The following is a 15108-nucleotide window of genomic DNA, read 5'->3' on the forward strand; positions in this document are numbered from 1 at the left end:
GTGTGTGTGTGTGTGTGTGTGTACCTACAATCTGCTTTTCACTTAAGTTAAATCACCTCAAGATGTTTTCCTGATGTGTAACTTAAAGTAATCACTCTTTCAGTACATTGCTCTAATATATAATTTCCAATCAATGTTAACACCATCTGTAATCTTATATATTCATGGTGAATGTGAATAATGCACATTTTAAAGCTGTCCCTTTCTAATAGGAGCGTTAGTAGCTCTAATATAGATAAGTATGTGAATCCGTTAGCCAGGGCATCGTTAGCATTCTTTGAATCTCTGGATGTAATTTACGACCAAACACTGTCAGCGCTGCCTGCAGTGGTGATCATTTAAAAGGATGTTCCATGCCTGCGAGTCCTGTCATGCGATCTCAGATATAATTACCTACAGAGATATTGGCAAATGTAAAGGAATGAGGATGTGAAGAATCGCTTTAATCTCCATCTTAAGTAGCCTCGTGAGTATTCATCTTTTATCGTCAATCTGATACTGGCCAGTCCAGTCAGTCATGTTGAGCTCATGTATTGTTATTTCATTCTATATTTAGCTGATGATGATAGGAGAGGAACTGCGAGTGAAGCCTTTAACCCATATGATTTAAATTCAACATTGTGACCCGTTCCATCACTACTGTTATTCTGGGAGACCCAAATGATCTATTATCTGTGTGTGTGTGTGTGTGTGTGTGTGTGTGTGTGTGTGTGTGTGTGTGTGTGTGTGTGTGTGTGTGTGTGTGTGTGTGTGTGTGTGTGTGTGTGTGTGTGTGTGTGTGTGTGTGTGTGTGTGTGTGTGTGTGTGTGTGTGTGTGTGTGCGCATGTGTGTGTGCGCGTGTGTGTGTGTGTGTGTGTGTGTGCGCGTGCGTGCGTGCTATCAACTTATTAAGATAACGTGTGTGCGTGCGTGTGTGTGTGTGTGTGTGTATAAGGACATGTTACTGGGATAGATGCTCATCCTAGTCAAATTAGCTTTAACGTGCATTATCTCTAACCGCCAGCAGGGGGAACTCCACTGGTTGCAAAAAGTAGTCCTTCTTGTATGGAAGTCTATGAAAAGAATGGCCCTACTTTTATTTTTGTTTATTGCTTCCGTAAACTTTATCTTAATAAGTTGATAGTCTCAATCACCAGTTTTAAGTCTTCCTCAAAGATGTTTATTTTACTGTATTGTCCCATTTTACTGTATTGTCCCATTTTACTGTATTGTCCCTTTTATCAGGCTGTCCAAACTCATCATTAAAGACCCTTCAATTCATACAAAATGCTGCAGCACGGGTTTTAACAGGAACAAAGAAGATGGACCACATCACTCCTGTTTTAGCAGCATTGCACTGGCTACCAGTTAAGTCCAGGATTGATTTTAAGATACTTTTACTCACATACAAAGCGCTCAATGGTCAGGGACCATCCTACCTACAGGATCTTGTAATCTCCTATTGCCCCTCTAGGGCATTAAGATCCCAGAGTGCAGGTCTGTTGGTGGTTCCCAGAGTCCACACATTTAAGAGTAGGTTAAAGACTTTCCTCTTTAGTACAGCGTACAGTTAAGACTGCTTTTAAACTCCCTTTTATATACATCCTCATGGAGCCTTCGTTTTATGGAATTTTAATTATTGTACTCTAACTGTATTTGTGTCATTGTGTTATGTTCCTTTTTAAGTTGGTATTTTCACATTGATCTTGTAAGATACGTTTGTTGTTTTTACATTGTTTTACATTGCCAATTGTGTTTGTTGACTTGTGAAGCCCTCTGAGACAAATATGATTTGTGATTTTGGTCTATATAAATAAACTTGAATTGAATTGAATTGAATTTAGAGTAACATTTATTTTGTCATGATATAACTTTGGTTTAATAAGTAGCTTACGTAAAATGTAGGTTAGGAGTTTAGGCAATAAAACGACTTGTTACTGTAGGTATATAAACTTGGTATACAAAAAGGATTTGAAAGTCACTGATGTAGGAACATGACTATTTCGCTCTTAAAACTACTTTTGTGGCTCTGAAAGTCTTGTAATTACTCAAATGGGTTTACATTAAAGTTAGTTCAAAACCAAGTTTCATGCAGACGCTAATGTGGAAAGTGCAGAAAATGCGGAAGTGCCTTGAACCTGCATTCTCTCTTTCGGCAAACATTGAGTGACTCCACAGGTTGAAAAAAGTAGTTCCTCTTCTATGGAAGTCTATGAAAAAATGACACAAATTATTTAATTGCTTCAGTAAACTTTTCTTAGCGAGTTGAGGGTTTAAATGTCTTGCTTCGCGCCTTCTCTAATAATGTACATTTTTTGTAAATAAACTACTTGTTAGGCTTAAAAAAAAGAATTGGGGGGATACAAATTATGTTAAAGTGAATCACTGATGACTCACATACTCACTTTCTTGTTCTTAAAACTGCAACTTTTAATCTGAACCTCTAATAATCACGCAGTTGGGTTTACACTAGAGTTAGTTTATCATTTGCACACACCAAAGCAGGTTGTCTGGGTCGTTATTGTTTGACGTCCTTAAAGTGAGGACTGAGGTTTTCCTCTAAAAGCCTAATTTTGCGTATTCCAGCTTAAAGTCATTTCCACAGTTTGTTCACTTTAGCCAATTCAGCTGTCAAAAACTCCTGCTCAGGTGGAACACTTCCCATGGTGCATAAATACAACATTTTTGCTAGCCCTGGTAATCTTTGACATCTCTCTTCCACAAGTAAATAAAATAGGATGAATATTGCTTGGAAGGATTTTGACTCTGTTTGAAAGGAAGTGTGTGTATGTGTGTGTGTGTATAATATACTGGTGGCCTCCAACAGATGCACTTGAGTGAAAAAAACCTTCTTTGAAATATATTTGATCAAATGGCAGCTAAGAAATAATCTTGTTATCTTGAACCCCAGAGCATCATTATCCCCCACAACTCATCACATTTTGGTCAAATGATGCTCAAGGCCGACTCCATCAGGCAGCCCCTCTCTCTGGGGCCGCACCTTAATCGGCTGAAGGATCTTAATCATTGAAACTGTCAATTCTAATGCCCGCCACTGATGAACCTCTTCATCTGTCTGTCTACAGTGCTGCTGCTGGGCATCTTCCTGTACACGCGCTGGAGGAGCTACAAGGGGCTGAAGGAGGGCGTGTACCACGTCTCCGCCCACCACGACGGCTGGGAGGACATCCGGGAGAATGTCCTCAACTATGATGAGGAGGGAGGCGGGGAGGAGGACCAGGTACATCATCCACACACACACCCACACACTTGATTTATTCATTATGTAAGGGATAATATGCAGCGGGGCGGTCATTCATGAAAATAAACATAGGCAGGGTGATCAGCCACCCTAAATTAACCGGCTTGACTCACAATATTGATTCAACTTTTTTTTTTTTACTTAAAAATGATCATATTGCTTCCGCTAAGAGAAATATGGTCCGTTCCACTTGGTACCAACGGCTAGAATTGCGGCGAGAACAACGTAACTTAAAATGACGGCAGCTCTGATCGAGGTTCTATTTTGTCCCTACTGACCGCCAGAGGCGGTGCTTTAGCACTGGATATGTCCATCGCGCGCATGCGCAGCTCGAGTACCAATAACAACAAAGTCACCTGTGACCCACGTGACACCGGCTATATCTGCCGGTGTCGTCAGAGGATCTGTTCCTTTCATCTTCTCGCTGCGCGAGAGTACTGTGGCTACATTCACAAACCCACTTCAATCAGCCTGTCCAGCTGGCACGCTTTGACATTCAGGAGAACGGCACGTCAGAGTTGCTGTGCCCTGTGGGTGCCCTAAGGGCGTATATCGATGCTACTGCCTGTTACGGCAGTCGGAGCAGCTCTTCGTTTGCCATGGCGGCACTGAAAGAGTTTGTGCCCTCTAAACAGCGGCTGCCCCACTGGGTTGTCGGTATACCATCTCACATGCCTATGGGGCGAGTGGCCGCCCCCTGCCATCAGGGCTGAGAGGCCACTCTACAAGGAGCATCTTAACATCTTGGGCTGCCCTGAGAGGGGTGCCCCTGGAGACCATCTGCGCCGTGGCGTCGTGGGCGTCTTATGGCACATTCTCCAGGTTTTATCGGGTTAATGTCGCCACTCCCCATTCTTTGGGCGTGGTCCTTTTGCCGAGCTCCGCTGCTTCCAGTAGTGAGCAAGGGCTTGGATTCTTCATGACATGGTTGGTATAAGTCATCCAGTGCTAAAGCACTGCCTCTGGCGGTCAGTAGGGACGAAATAGAATGATAGTTACGTCTGTAACTACGGTTCTATGAGTCCCGGATGACCGCCAGAGTATCCTGTCACTCAGAATTATTGTGTGCTCGCGAGAAGATTCTGGGAACAGATCCTCTGACGACACCGGCAGATATAGCCGGTGTCACGTGGGTCACAGGTGACTTTGTTGTTATTGGTATGCGCACGATGGACATATCCAGTGATAAAGCACTGCCTCTGGCGGTCATCCGGGACTCATAGAACCGTAGTTATAGACGTAACTATCGTTTTCTGTAACTGTCCAAATCTGTTCGCATTTTATTTTCCATTAACCAGTCTTTAAACACTGCCAGAGCCCATACTGTGTTCCCGTTAGTGTTTACTTCCTGTCTGTCTTCTTCTGCCTACCCTTTAGTGTTCACTTCCTGTCTATCTTCTTCTGCTGTTCCCTTTAGTGTTCACTTCCTTTCTGTCTTCTTCTGCTGTTCCCTTTAGTGTTCACTTCCTGTCTGTCTTCTTTTGCTGTTCCCTTTAGTGTTCACTTCCTTTCTGTCTTCTTCTGCTGTTCCCTTTAGTATTCACTTCCTGGGTGTTTCTCAATCGCGAGTAAAGCTGCTTCAGAGCCACTATTTCAAGCATACTACGTCATCGAGTGCCGCCGAAGTACTGTTCCAATCTCCAGCATACTTGGAAATCTACCGAGCCCGGCGTACTTCGTGGCGAGAAATTTCGAGGCTGCACATGTGTAGACTCCGCGGTCTTAAAATCCCCACAATGCTTTGCGCACGGACCAATTTCCCCAAATCTGTGGCGGAAAATGTAAGGCGGGGCCTCTCATATGACGCACACCTGCACACTTGCTAGCGTGTTCCACTCTTCGTTTTCCGAATGCCAGGAAGTATTCTTGCCTCGCTTCTGAAGCAAGATGCTCGGCAGACATGTGCTACCAAGCAAGCGTACTCGCGATTGAGAAACACCCCCTGTCTGTCTTCTTCTGCTGTTCCCTTTAGTGTTTACTTCCTGTCTTCTTCTGTTGATTTCTCTGACGTCCAGCACTCTGTGTTTAACCTCTTTCCCTCTATTGCGTCTTTTCTTTACTGGGGACAGTTTAGCCATCATGAAGCCAAAGTGTTTTGCTCTCCACAAATATAAAAGGGAATATTTTAAAAGTATTCCATGGTGTTTTCCGATAGAGCAAACAAATGTTTGTTGTCCACAGCTGACGTTAAATTAAGCAGACAATACGATTGATTTATTGATATGGCTGCACATAGTCCCATAATCCTCCGGAGCAATGGTAATGTTCTCCTTAGCAGCGTTCTGCTAGCGGAAAATAACCAACTATGGAAGGTCCAAATTGACCAATCAGAATTGAGTATTCTGATTGGTCAGAAGCCGTAATAAAGGCCCCCACAAAACTGTCGAGACATTGCTTAATCGTAAAAGTATCAAAATACATCTTTATATAAAAATTGTCGTGCAAAAGTAAATAAAAATCAAGTTCAACACAATGTTTTTTAAGAAAAGAATCTGACTTGCTCATGTGTGTGCTGGTGAAACAGCCTTTATGTTTTATGTTCTTCTTGAGCATTTGCTGCTATATAAGGGCCTGGATCATAGAATGTTTTAGTGTCCATATATCTTTTGCAAAACTAAAAGAAAATGTTTTCTACCAAACACCCAAGAATAAAAATAACAGTTAATATGCATGTACAATACACATTGCTTTATTTTATCCTATACCCCCATGTGCTACAAAAAGGATAAAAGTTTTCACCTTAATACTTTTTAAGATTTCACTTTAAGTCAGCTGTGGATAAAAGGAAGCAGTTTTATTATGGATACAGTCAATTCAATTTGGAATAGAATACTCCAGTGTGTGTGTGTGTGTGTGTGTGTGTGTGTGTGTGTGTGTGTGTGTGTGTGTGTGTGTGTGTGTGTGTGTGTGTGTGTGTGTGTGTGTGTGTGTGTGTGTGTGTGTGTGTGTGTGTGTGTGTGTGTGTGTGTGTGTGTGCTAACGTTTTAATTAGGCCCACGCAAATCCTTATCTCCTCTCTCCAAAAGCCACTATAACCCACAAGCACTCGACAGCACTTAAAAGCTTGCATAATATCACGGCTTTGATCGAAACAAACACGAGGCTGCACACACACACACACACACACACACACCCTAACACACGAGTAGAGAATGGACATGCATACACAGCTTGTTGTCACAGGTGTCAGTACCCAAAAACTCTCAAGGCCTTGTTCTCCGTAGTCCGTACTGTAAATCACCTTCAGCTAAACACATACGAAACACACACACACACACACACACACACACACACACACACACACACACACACACACACACACACACACACACACACACACACACACACACACACACACACACACACACACACACACACACACACACACACATACACACACACACACACACACACACACACACAGTCCTGATTCCCTGAAGCAGAGCAGATGTTGCAGTTAAATCTCAAGAGTCTTGTTGGAAAGCTCTCTGGAGGAATAAAATCTGCTCTTTCCACTCATCACATAATCAGTTTAACAAAGCGACCCACACCTCCTCCGTGTGTATTATTTCCTCCCCCTCCTCCTCCTCCTCCTCCCCCTGCTGCCTTACTGTTTGTAGAATCATATTAGTGCTGGAGTGTTTGGCTGTTACAGTGTATATGAACCAAATGGAGGCTCCTGAACCCTAAAGCACCGGTGCAATAAAGGGTGATTCTCCTTTCTGGATCATCTCACAATTTGTTATCCTCTTGGTTTCACTTACACACACATATAAAAATGCGTACTTTTGAAACAGTAAATGGAGAGATTGGAAAACGTAAACGGGTTTAACATTCAGTGAATGTGATGGGTAGAACTGCTCTCTATTAATTGTTATGATCGCTCTCTGTCACATTCAAGTGTTTACTCTGAAAAACATTCTGTCCTACGTTTAATGTGCAGTTTGCTCTTTTGTTTCTTTGCTAACTTTTCCCCTGCTTTCGCATGTGTTAATTAATCAGTGGTGGAAGAACTACTAAGATCTCATACTTAAGTAAAATGTTCAATTGTTGTCGAAAGGTAAAAAAATAAATGTTTTATGTAAAAAAAGAAAAGTCAGAGTAGGCTATAGTATGTCGAAAAAAAGTCATAGTAAAGTATGTCGAAAAAGTTGAAAAATGTCATAGTATAGCACGTCAAAAAAAAGTCATAGACAGAGATGGAGTACTCGAGTCCAGGGGCCTCATTTATAAAGGGATATACGCTCAAAAAATGGCGTACGCCAGTTTCTATGCAATGTTTGCGATTTATAAAATACTAACTTGATGGGAAAATGTGCGGTCCTCCACGCAAACTCTAACCCATGCGTACGCACTAAGCACACAAACGGGAGAGACGAGAAACTGCGACACCGTTGGCAGAAGGAAGAATGGAGAGAAATATGTGGAAATAATACCATAAATAAAATCTTACCTCTCATTTATCATATATGAAGAATTCATTTTCAAACATTGATTAAAGCCAATCTTAAAATGGTTAAACAAACGCCTGTTTGCGACTCCTCAGTGCACACAAAAACATAACTTAATAAATAAATACGGATATGTTATTTAAAACCACCTTGAATATGTTGTGTTAATGTTATGAAATGTTTTCTCATAAATGATGCGGTAAGCAGGAGGACAGAACTACGTCTAAACTGACGCCGTTTTGCATTTCTATAGGTTGTATAGATACGAGCATGGTTTTATATACTATCATGTTTAATCGTGTTTTATGCCGTTTGCCAAGACTTGATAAGTCTCTCGTAAAACACAGGAGGTATGGAAACTAAGAACACCATATGTGGTAAATTGTACAGCTAATATAACACAACACATTAGTTGTATTTCCTTTAACTGGTGGATTATGGATATATAGTTGCTGATCGACAGCTGGAACACAAACCACCAAATACAACAAAAATAATTCAGATCCAGTCGTCATGACTCCGGAGGGATTCCCCGATCATTTCTTACAGTTTCTCATCAAGGGGGTGTCTCCTGTCCCCGGGACAAACACACTGCCTGAGGAAGGTTATGTGTATTTTTTTTGTCATTAACTTTTTTCGGACCACTTATTTATTTATTTTGGTGACGATCCGACCTCCATGCTGCTACTCTGGTTCAAACTGCATCCACCAAACAATATGATTTATCTCGACCTCCCCAAAATAACCAAAATCTGACACGGTGTGAGATGTCTTTTTTAGCTGTTCTATCGTCATTTCCTGCGATCTTCTTCATGCAGTCAGTCAGAATGAATGAATGGGCGTTTCTTTGACTATTTATAGGCAAATATGGGCGTTACGAGTCGATTGTGATTTATAAAGGGAAACAGGCGTAGGAAGTGCCGTACGCACTCGCCGGTACGCAATGTTTTGTGAATCGGAAAATGTCGGAAAATTGCTGTACCTATTTTTTTGCTTTGTACTACGTAAGCAACCTTCCCACGTCAATCCTACGCAAGGCGACTCGTGAATTCTCGCGCACGATGACTCTGACTCGTGAATTTTTCACCCACGATGACTCGGACTCGACTTGTACATTGACGCTCCGACTTGGACTCGGATTCGAGCAAGTTCTGTCTGGAGTCAGATGTAGGCTACTCTATCCTGGCGTGTGCACCTGCGAGGCGAGTTCACGTACTGGGCCCCGCTATTCCAGTATAGAGATGTCCAGAGACACACCCCGCATCGTGCTGTGTGCTTTCACACATTCTGCTTCCACATTGGAAAAGAGCAGCGCAAAATGCTCGTTATGTGGAAACAATATTGAAGAGAAGGCTCCGTAACACATTACTCTAAGGACCGAGTTCAGACATATAGGCTGTCTTGAACACTATCATCAGAGTAATGTGATCTAATCAATAAATAAAGATTCAGCCGATAACACGAAAGCACATGGCTACTTAACATGCAGAATGTGTAATTTTGCATGCTAAGTAGCCATGTGCTTTCTGGGGCTTAATCTTTATTGATATCATTTAAACATTCACTATAATAATTGTAGCGTCCCCGGCTGAATGATGGTCAGACTCTCCAACTGATGGTATCTGTTTATTGCACACCCTTGCTTGTATACAATCATTACCAACGTAAGAGCTTGTGCCCTTATCAGCCAGATGCTAAAAACCCAATGTAACTATTTAGTATATGTTAATTTATTCGTCATCTATCCGTCATTATACATGTGTGTTTACACTGCTCCGTTGTCCATTGACTTCCGGTAAAGGTTCGTTCAAAATAAGAGTCCCGATCTTATTACTATCAAAATAAAAGTGCAAAACGAAAACTTTACCATAGGAAAATATTGGCATACAAATATAATCACTTAAATATAGTTAGACATATTAAAGGTCATTTACAATAATAATAATAATAATAATAATAATAATAATAATAATATTAGTAATAAGCTTTATATTTGTATAGCACCTTTTATACAATAAGTGTAGCCAAACTCGCTTCACAGCAGTTCAATAGACACATTAGTATAACATGACAGGATAAAAGCAATGTAGAGGAGCTACAGCTACATTTCAACAAATATATCCACTAAGATTAATACATGAAGACTTGTGACTTGGACTCTTCTTGGGTGACTCAGACTTGGACTCGGACTCAAACACAGGTAATGATGACTCTGACTCGACTCGGACACTCCTTGGGCAACACACTCTCACTCCCTAACCCCTAGATTCCACCGGGTCCGTCTGCGGCGCGTTACGGACGCGTTACGGCTGCGCCGCGGTGCTCAAGGTGATCGCGGCCACTCTAGTCAATGGGTGCTATTCCACCACACGCGGCGCGTTACGGCTCAGACGCGTCCCAGAAGCGTCCCAGAAGCGGCTCGGCGCAGGGCTTTTCTAAAATTAGGATCGAATCCTATTTTTGTCGCGTCGCAGCCGTAACGTAAGGTCGGGCAGGCAGGAAGTGGAACGTTCAGAGCTATATAGACCTATATATATACACACACACAAACTAATTTTGCAGACCCTATCCCTCCGTAGTCTTTCAAGTAGGAGGAGAAATGCCAGCGTTCTCCTCCGGTTTACAGGCACTGTGTAAATTATATATATAGAATAATTATGATGATGAATGCATTTTTTTTACCACTAAAATACAGCAACACATCTTTGATTCATGTCGTTTATAACTGGAATATTACAGTTATTATTAACTTTGTCTGTACAAAGTAGCCTGTCCAGGAAATATGCCCAAATCAACAAAAACTGCGAGCCGGCAGGCAAGACTCTCCGCTTCTGAAATGCTTCTGAAATGCTTCTGAAACGCGCCTGGTAGGGTATGACGCCGGAGGAGGCCGGACCAAAACCGCGGCGCAGCCGTAACGCGGCACAGACGGACCCGGTGGAATCTAGGGGTTACGGGCGCATTACGGCTGCGCCGCGCTGCTCACGGCGATCGCGGCCACTCTAGTCAATGGGTGCTATTCCACCACACGCGGCGCGTTACGGCTCAGAAGCGTCCCAGAAGCGGCTCGGCGCAGGGCTCCTCTAAAATTAGGATCGAATCCTATTTTTGTCGCGGCGCAGCCGTAACGTAAGGTCGGGCAGGCAGGAAGTGGAACGTTCAGAGCTATATAATATAGACCTATATATATATACACACACAAACTAATTTTGCAGACCCTATCCCTCCGTAGTCTTTCAAGTAGGAGGAGAAATGCCAGCGTTCTCCTCCGGTTTACAGGCACTGTGTAAATTAAATATAGAATAATTATGATGATGAATGCATTTTTTTTACCACTAAAATACAGCAACACATCTTTGATTCATGTTGTTTATAACTGGAATATTACAGTTATTATTAACTTTGTCTGTACAAAGTAGCCTGTCCAGGAAATATGCCCAAATCAACAAAAACTGCGAGCCGGCAGGCAAGACGCTCCGCTTCTGAAATGCTTCTGAAATGCTTCTGAAACGCGCCTGGTAGGGTATGACGCCGGAGGAGGCCGGACCAAAACCGCGGCGCAGCCGTAACGCGGCGCAGACGGACCCGGTGGAATCTAGGGGTAAGCGTCCAGGAGCGACGCTTGGTCAGGGTCCCGTGGCGTCCAGTTGTGACGCGCCGAGGCTCCTTCAGCTTCATAAACAGACGCAAATAGCTTTCAACTGATTGCAATGTATTCCCATCTGCGGCGGTATTTGACGCTTAGGGAAGCACGGCATTCGTTTGTGTCGGAGGCTGTTAAATGCAATGTGAGCGTCCATTCCCATTGGATAACGGAGAATTGTACACCCGGAAGTAAGTATTCCCCTTACTGTCGATTGATTTGACAGTGATATCTCCACTACTCATCAACTCAAAAACACCAGATTATTCTTGTTAATTAAACGACATTGATAGGTTTTAGTGTGTGTACAATGCTTTTGTCACGTTTTCCCCTTCAATTCTGAGAAACAAGTCGTTTTCTATGAGTTTTGGATGGCCGAAGACATTACATTACCCACAATCCTCTGTAGCAAACTGTATAAAAAAATTAAATAATACATTATTCCGAGTGTGCTTGCTTTTCTCTTTGAAAGTCATCACATAACCGCATTGTAATACACGTTTCGGCAGCATTAAATATGACATATCTGCCGTAGTTAACTCTATTTATAGAGCCCTGATGACAAGACTTCTAGACAAACAGGAACTGCCGCCAAAACTGAAAACTTGACGTGGATCTTAAATATATAAGCAATTAAACAACATCTTACATTTCTTTTCACACAATACGTCTCCTTGCAGTATCAACACTAATTCGGCTGACTTTTATATTTGATCCAATTGGTAGATAGGCTGTATTTACGCCATAACGGTGCACAGCTGATAGAAAGGGACACCTACTGGTTAAAGCACGTTAATGAATTTTAATATTTTTATTATTAGATATTAATAGGATCCCTATAAAGTATATTCTTTACTCGTCGTTATTCTCTACTAATAGTTAACTAAAGACTGTATATAATGACTACTTTGCACATCCCATTCAAGATTTCAAGATTTTCTAAGGTTTATTGACATATCATATTATACACAACTACGGTGTAGTTATGCAATGAATGAAAAACTTGGGTCGCAGGTTCCTCAACAGTGCATTACAAGACATCTATCAATATGTGTGTACCTCCACCATTACATTGTCGTATTCTGCACATTATACTATCTACATACATCTTATAAGAGTATAATACATATGTATAATATCAGTTAAAATAAGTGCTTAAACATAGTTAACATTGCAGGAAAGCAATATATTAGACGTTAAGTACTTTGTCAGGCTTAATATTTATCTGTAGATACAAATTTCACTGTGTGTGCTGTGTGCTCTGCATGTGTGACCATCAAAGAGGGTTTCATCCCTCCATATTCTTCTTCGATACCCCCAAAGCTTTTTTCTTATTCAAAAGAAGACCTTAACCTAAAGTATTCTTTAATGTTTAAATAAAGCCTTATTAGTTTGTCTGTTTTGCACATCCTCCTATTAATATCTAATAATAAAATTATAAAATGCTGACGTGCTTTAACCAGTAGGTGTCCCTTTCTATCAGCTGTGCACCGTTATGGCGTAAATACAGCCTATCTACCAATTGGATCAAATATAAAAGTCAGCCGAATTAGTGTTGATACTGCAAGGAGACGTATTGTGTGAAAAGAAATGTAAGATGTTGTTTAATTGCTTATATATTTAAGATCCACATCAAGTTTTCAGTTTTGGCGGCAGTTCCTGTTTGTCTCGAAGTGTTCTCATCAGGGCTCTATAAATAGAGTTAACTACGGCAGATATGTAATATTTAATGCAGCCGAAACGTGTATTACAATGCCGTTATGTGATGACTTTCAAAGAGAAAAGCAAGCACACTCGGAATAATGTATTATTTAATTTTTGTATACAGTCTATGGTTGCTACAGAGGATTGTGGGTAAAAACTCATAGAAAACGACTTGACAAAAGCATTGTACACACACTAAAACCTATCAATGTCGTTTAATTAACAAGGATAATCTGGTGTTTTTGAGTTGATGAGTAGTGGACATATCTCTGTCAAATCAATCGACAGTAAGGAGAATACTTACTTCCGGGTGTACAATTCTCCGTTATCCAATGGGAATGGACGCTCACATTGCCTTTAACAGCCTCCGACACAAACGAATGCCGTGCTTCCATGAGCATCAAATACCGCCGCCGATGAGAATACATTGCAATCAGTTGAAAGCTCTTTGCGTCCGTTTATGAAGCTGAAGGAGCCTCGGCGCGTCACAACTGGACGCCACGGGACCCTGACCAAGCGTCGCTCCTGGACGCGTAGGGAGTGAGAGTGTGTTGCCTTGGGTGACTCGGACTCAGACTCGGACTTGGACTCGACTCAGACTCTCCCTAGGTGACTTGGACTTGGACTCGGACTCGAAAAGTGGGGACTCGAGAGTGACTTGGACTCGTGAATTGGACTCGTGAATTGGTGACTTGACTACAACACTGGAATAGAATGTCGAAAAAGTTTAACAAAAAGTCATAGTATAGCATGACGAAAAAGATTCATACTTTAGCATGTCAAAAAGGATTCATAGTATAGCACCTCGAAAAACTTGGAGAAAAAGTCATAGTATAGCATGTAGAAAAAAAAGTCCTAGTAAATTATATCGAAAAACAGTAATAGTATAGTTTGCCGAAAAAGTCGAAAAAAAAGTAATGGTTTGTGCATGTCGAAAAGGTTTCATACTTTAGAATGTTTAAAAACGTAATAAATATATTTTTTAAGTTGTAGCATATTATGCCAAAAAAAACTGAATTGTTCTGGAATAAATTAATCTATAATTATATGCTATTTCGTTTATTTATATTTTGTATATTTTAATAATCTGAATCTGCAAAGTGACTTAAACTTTCAAATATAAATGTAGTGGAGTAAAAAGTACAATATAGGCTTTCAACATGTATAAAGTAGCATGAAAATAAAATACCCCCGGTACAACTACCTCAAAACTATATTTAATTATACTTGGGTAATGACCGTGTTTTTTGTGTTTTCAGAATGCCTACGACATGGCGGAGCTGCAGAAGTCCCTCCAGCCGAGCCCGGCCCAGTCGGTCCAGTACTGTCGCTCCAGAGCTCTGCACCACCCTCCCCCTCCTCCCCTCCACCACCACCACCACCTCCTCCTCCACCAGGCGCCCCCGGCCCCGCCCTGCGCCCAGCAGCTGGACATGCTCAGCCGGACGACCTGCTCCACCACCCTGCCCCCCTCCGCGGCCTCCTCCTGCTCCACCGCCACCTCCAACACGGCCAGCCTCCGTAGGGACGTCCCCCCCACCAGACTTCCGGCGCAGGGCCAGGCCCGCCCCTCCCAGCTGGCCCGCCGCTCCCTGTCCTTCTCCAGCCAGGACCTGGCGCGCTACCTGTGTGAGATCATCCGCGACGCTGACCAGCACCCGGACACGGGGCCCTTCGACTCCCTGCAGGTGTTCTCCACCGAGGGAGGGGGGTCGCCCGCCGGCTCCCTGAGCTCCTTCAGCTCGGCAGGGCTAGATGGAGGGAGCGTGGGGGACGGGGGTGGAGGAGGGGAGGGGAGGAGGGAGGAGACACTCGGGGAGTGGGGGCCCCGCTTCGAGAAGCTGCGGGCCCTGTACGAGCGGGCCGAGGCCAGCGACCTCTGAGCTCAGACACACCAAAACTGACGGGACCCCCGACCCAAAACAATCAATTAGCTTAGCGACAAACCGAGGGCGGGAAAACAGCGAGAGACTGACTGACGGACAGAAATCGCTACACCCCCCCCCCTCAGTCGCTGTGCTGCTTTCACAGGACAATGAGCCCTGTCAATCAACCGGGGGCCTAACAG

The 15108-nt window shown here is 42.7% G+C and overlaps 1 protein-coding gene across 1 annotated transcript in view; it reads left to right on the forward strand.

Annotated features, from left to right (window-relative positions):
* The window catches only part of si:ch211-186j3.6 (neural-cadherin), a 437178-nt gene extending 422070 nt beyond the window's left edge, over nucleotides 1–15108 (forward strand). Inside the window, 2 exon segments of the mRNA XM_034117220.1 lie at nucleotides 3067–3221; nucleotides 14300–15108. Coding sequence (XP_033973111.1) covers nucleotides 3067–3221; nucleotides 14300–14923 — 779 coding nt within the window. The 3' untranslated portion in view covers nucleotides 14924–15108.

Source organism: Trematomus bernacchii, unplaced genomic scaffold (assembly GCF_902827165.1).
Source record: "Trematomus bernacchii unplaced genomic scaffold, fTreBer1.1, whole genome shotgun sequence".
Classification (NCBI taxonomy): domain Eukaryota; kingdom Metazoa; phylum Chordata; class Actinopteri; order Perciformes; family Nototheniidae; genus Trematomus; species Trematomus bernacchii.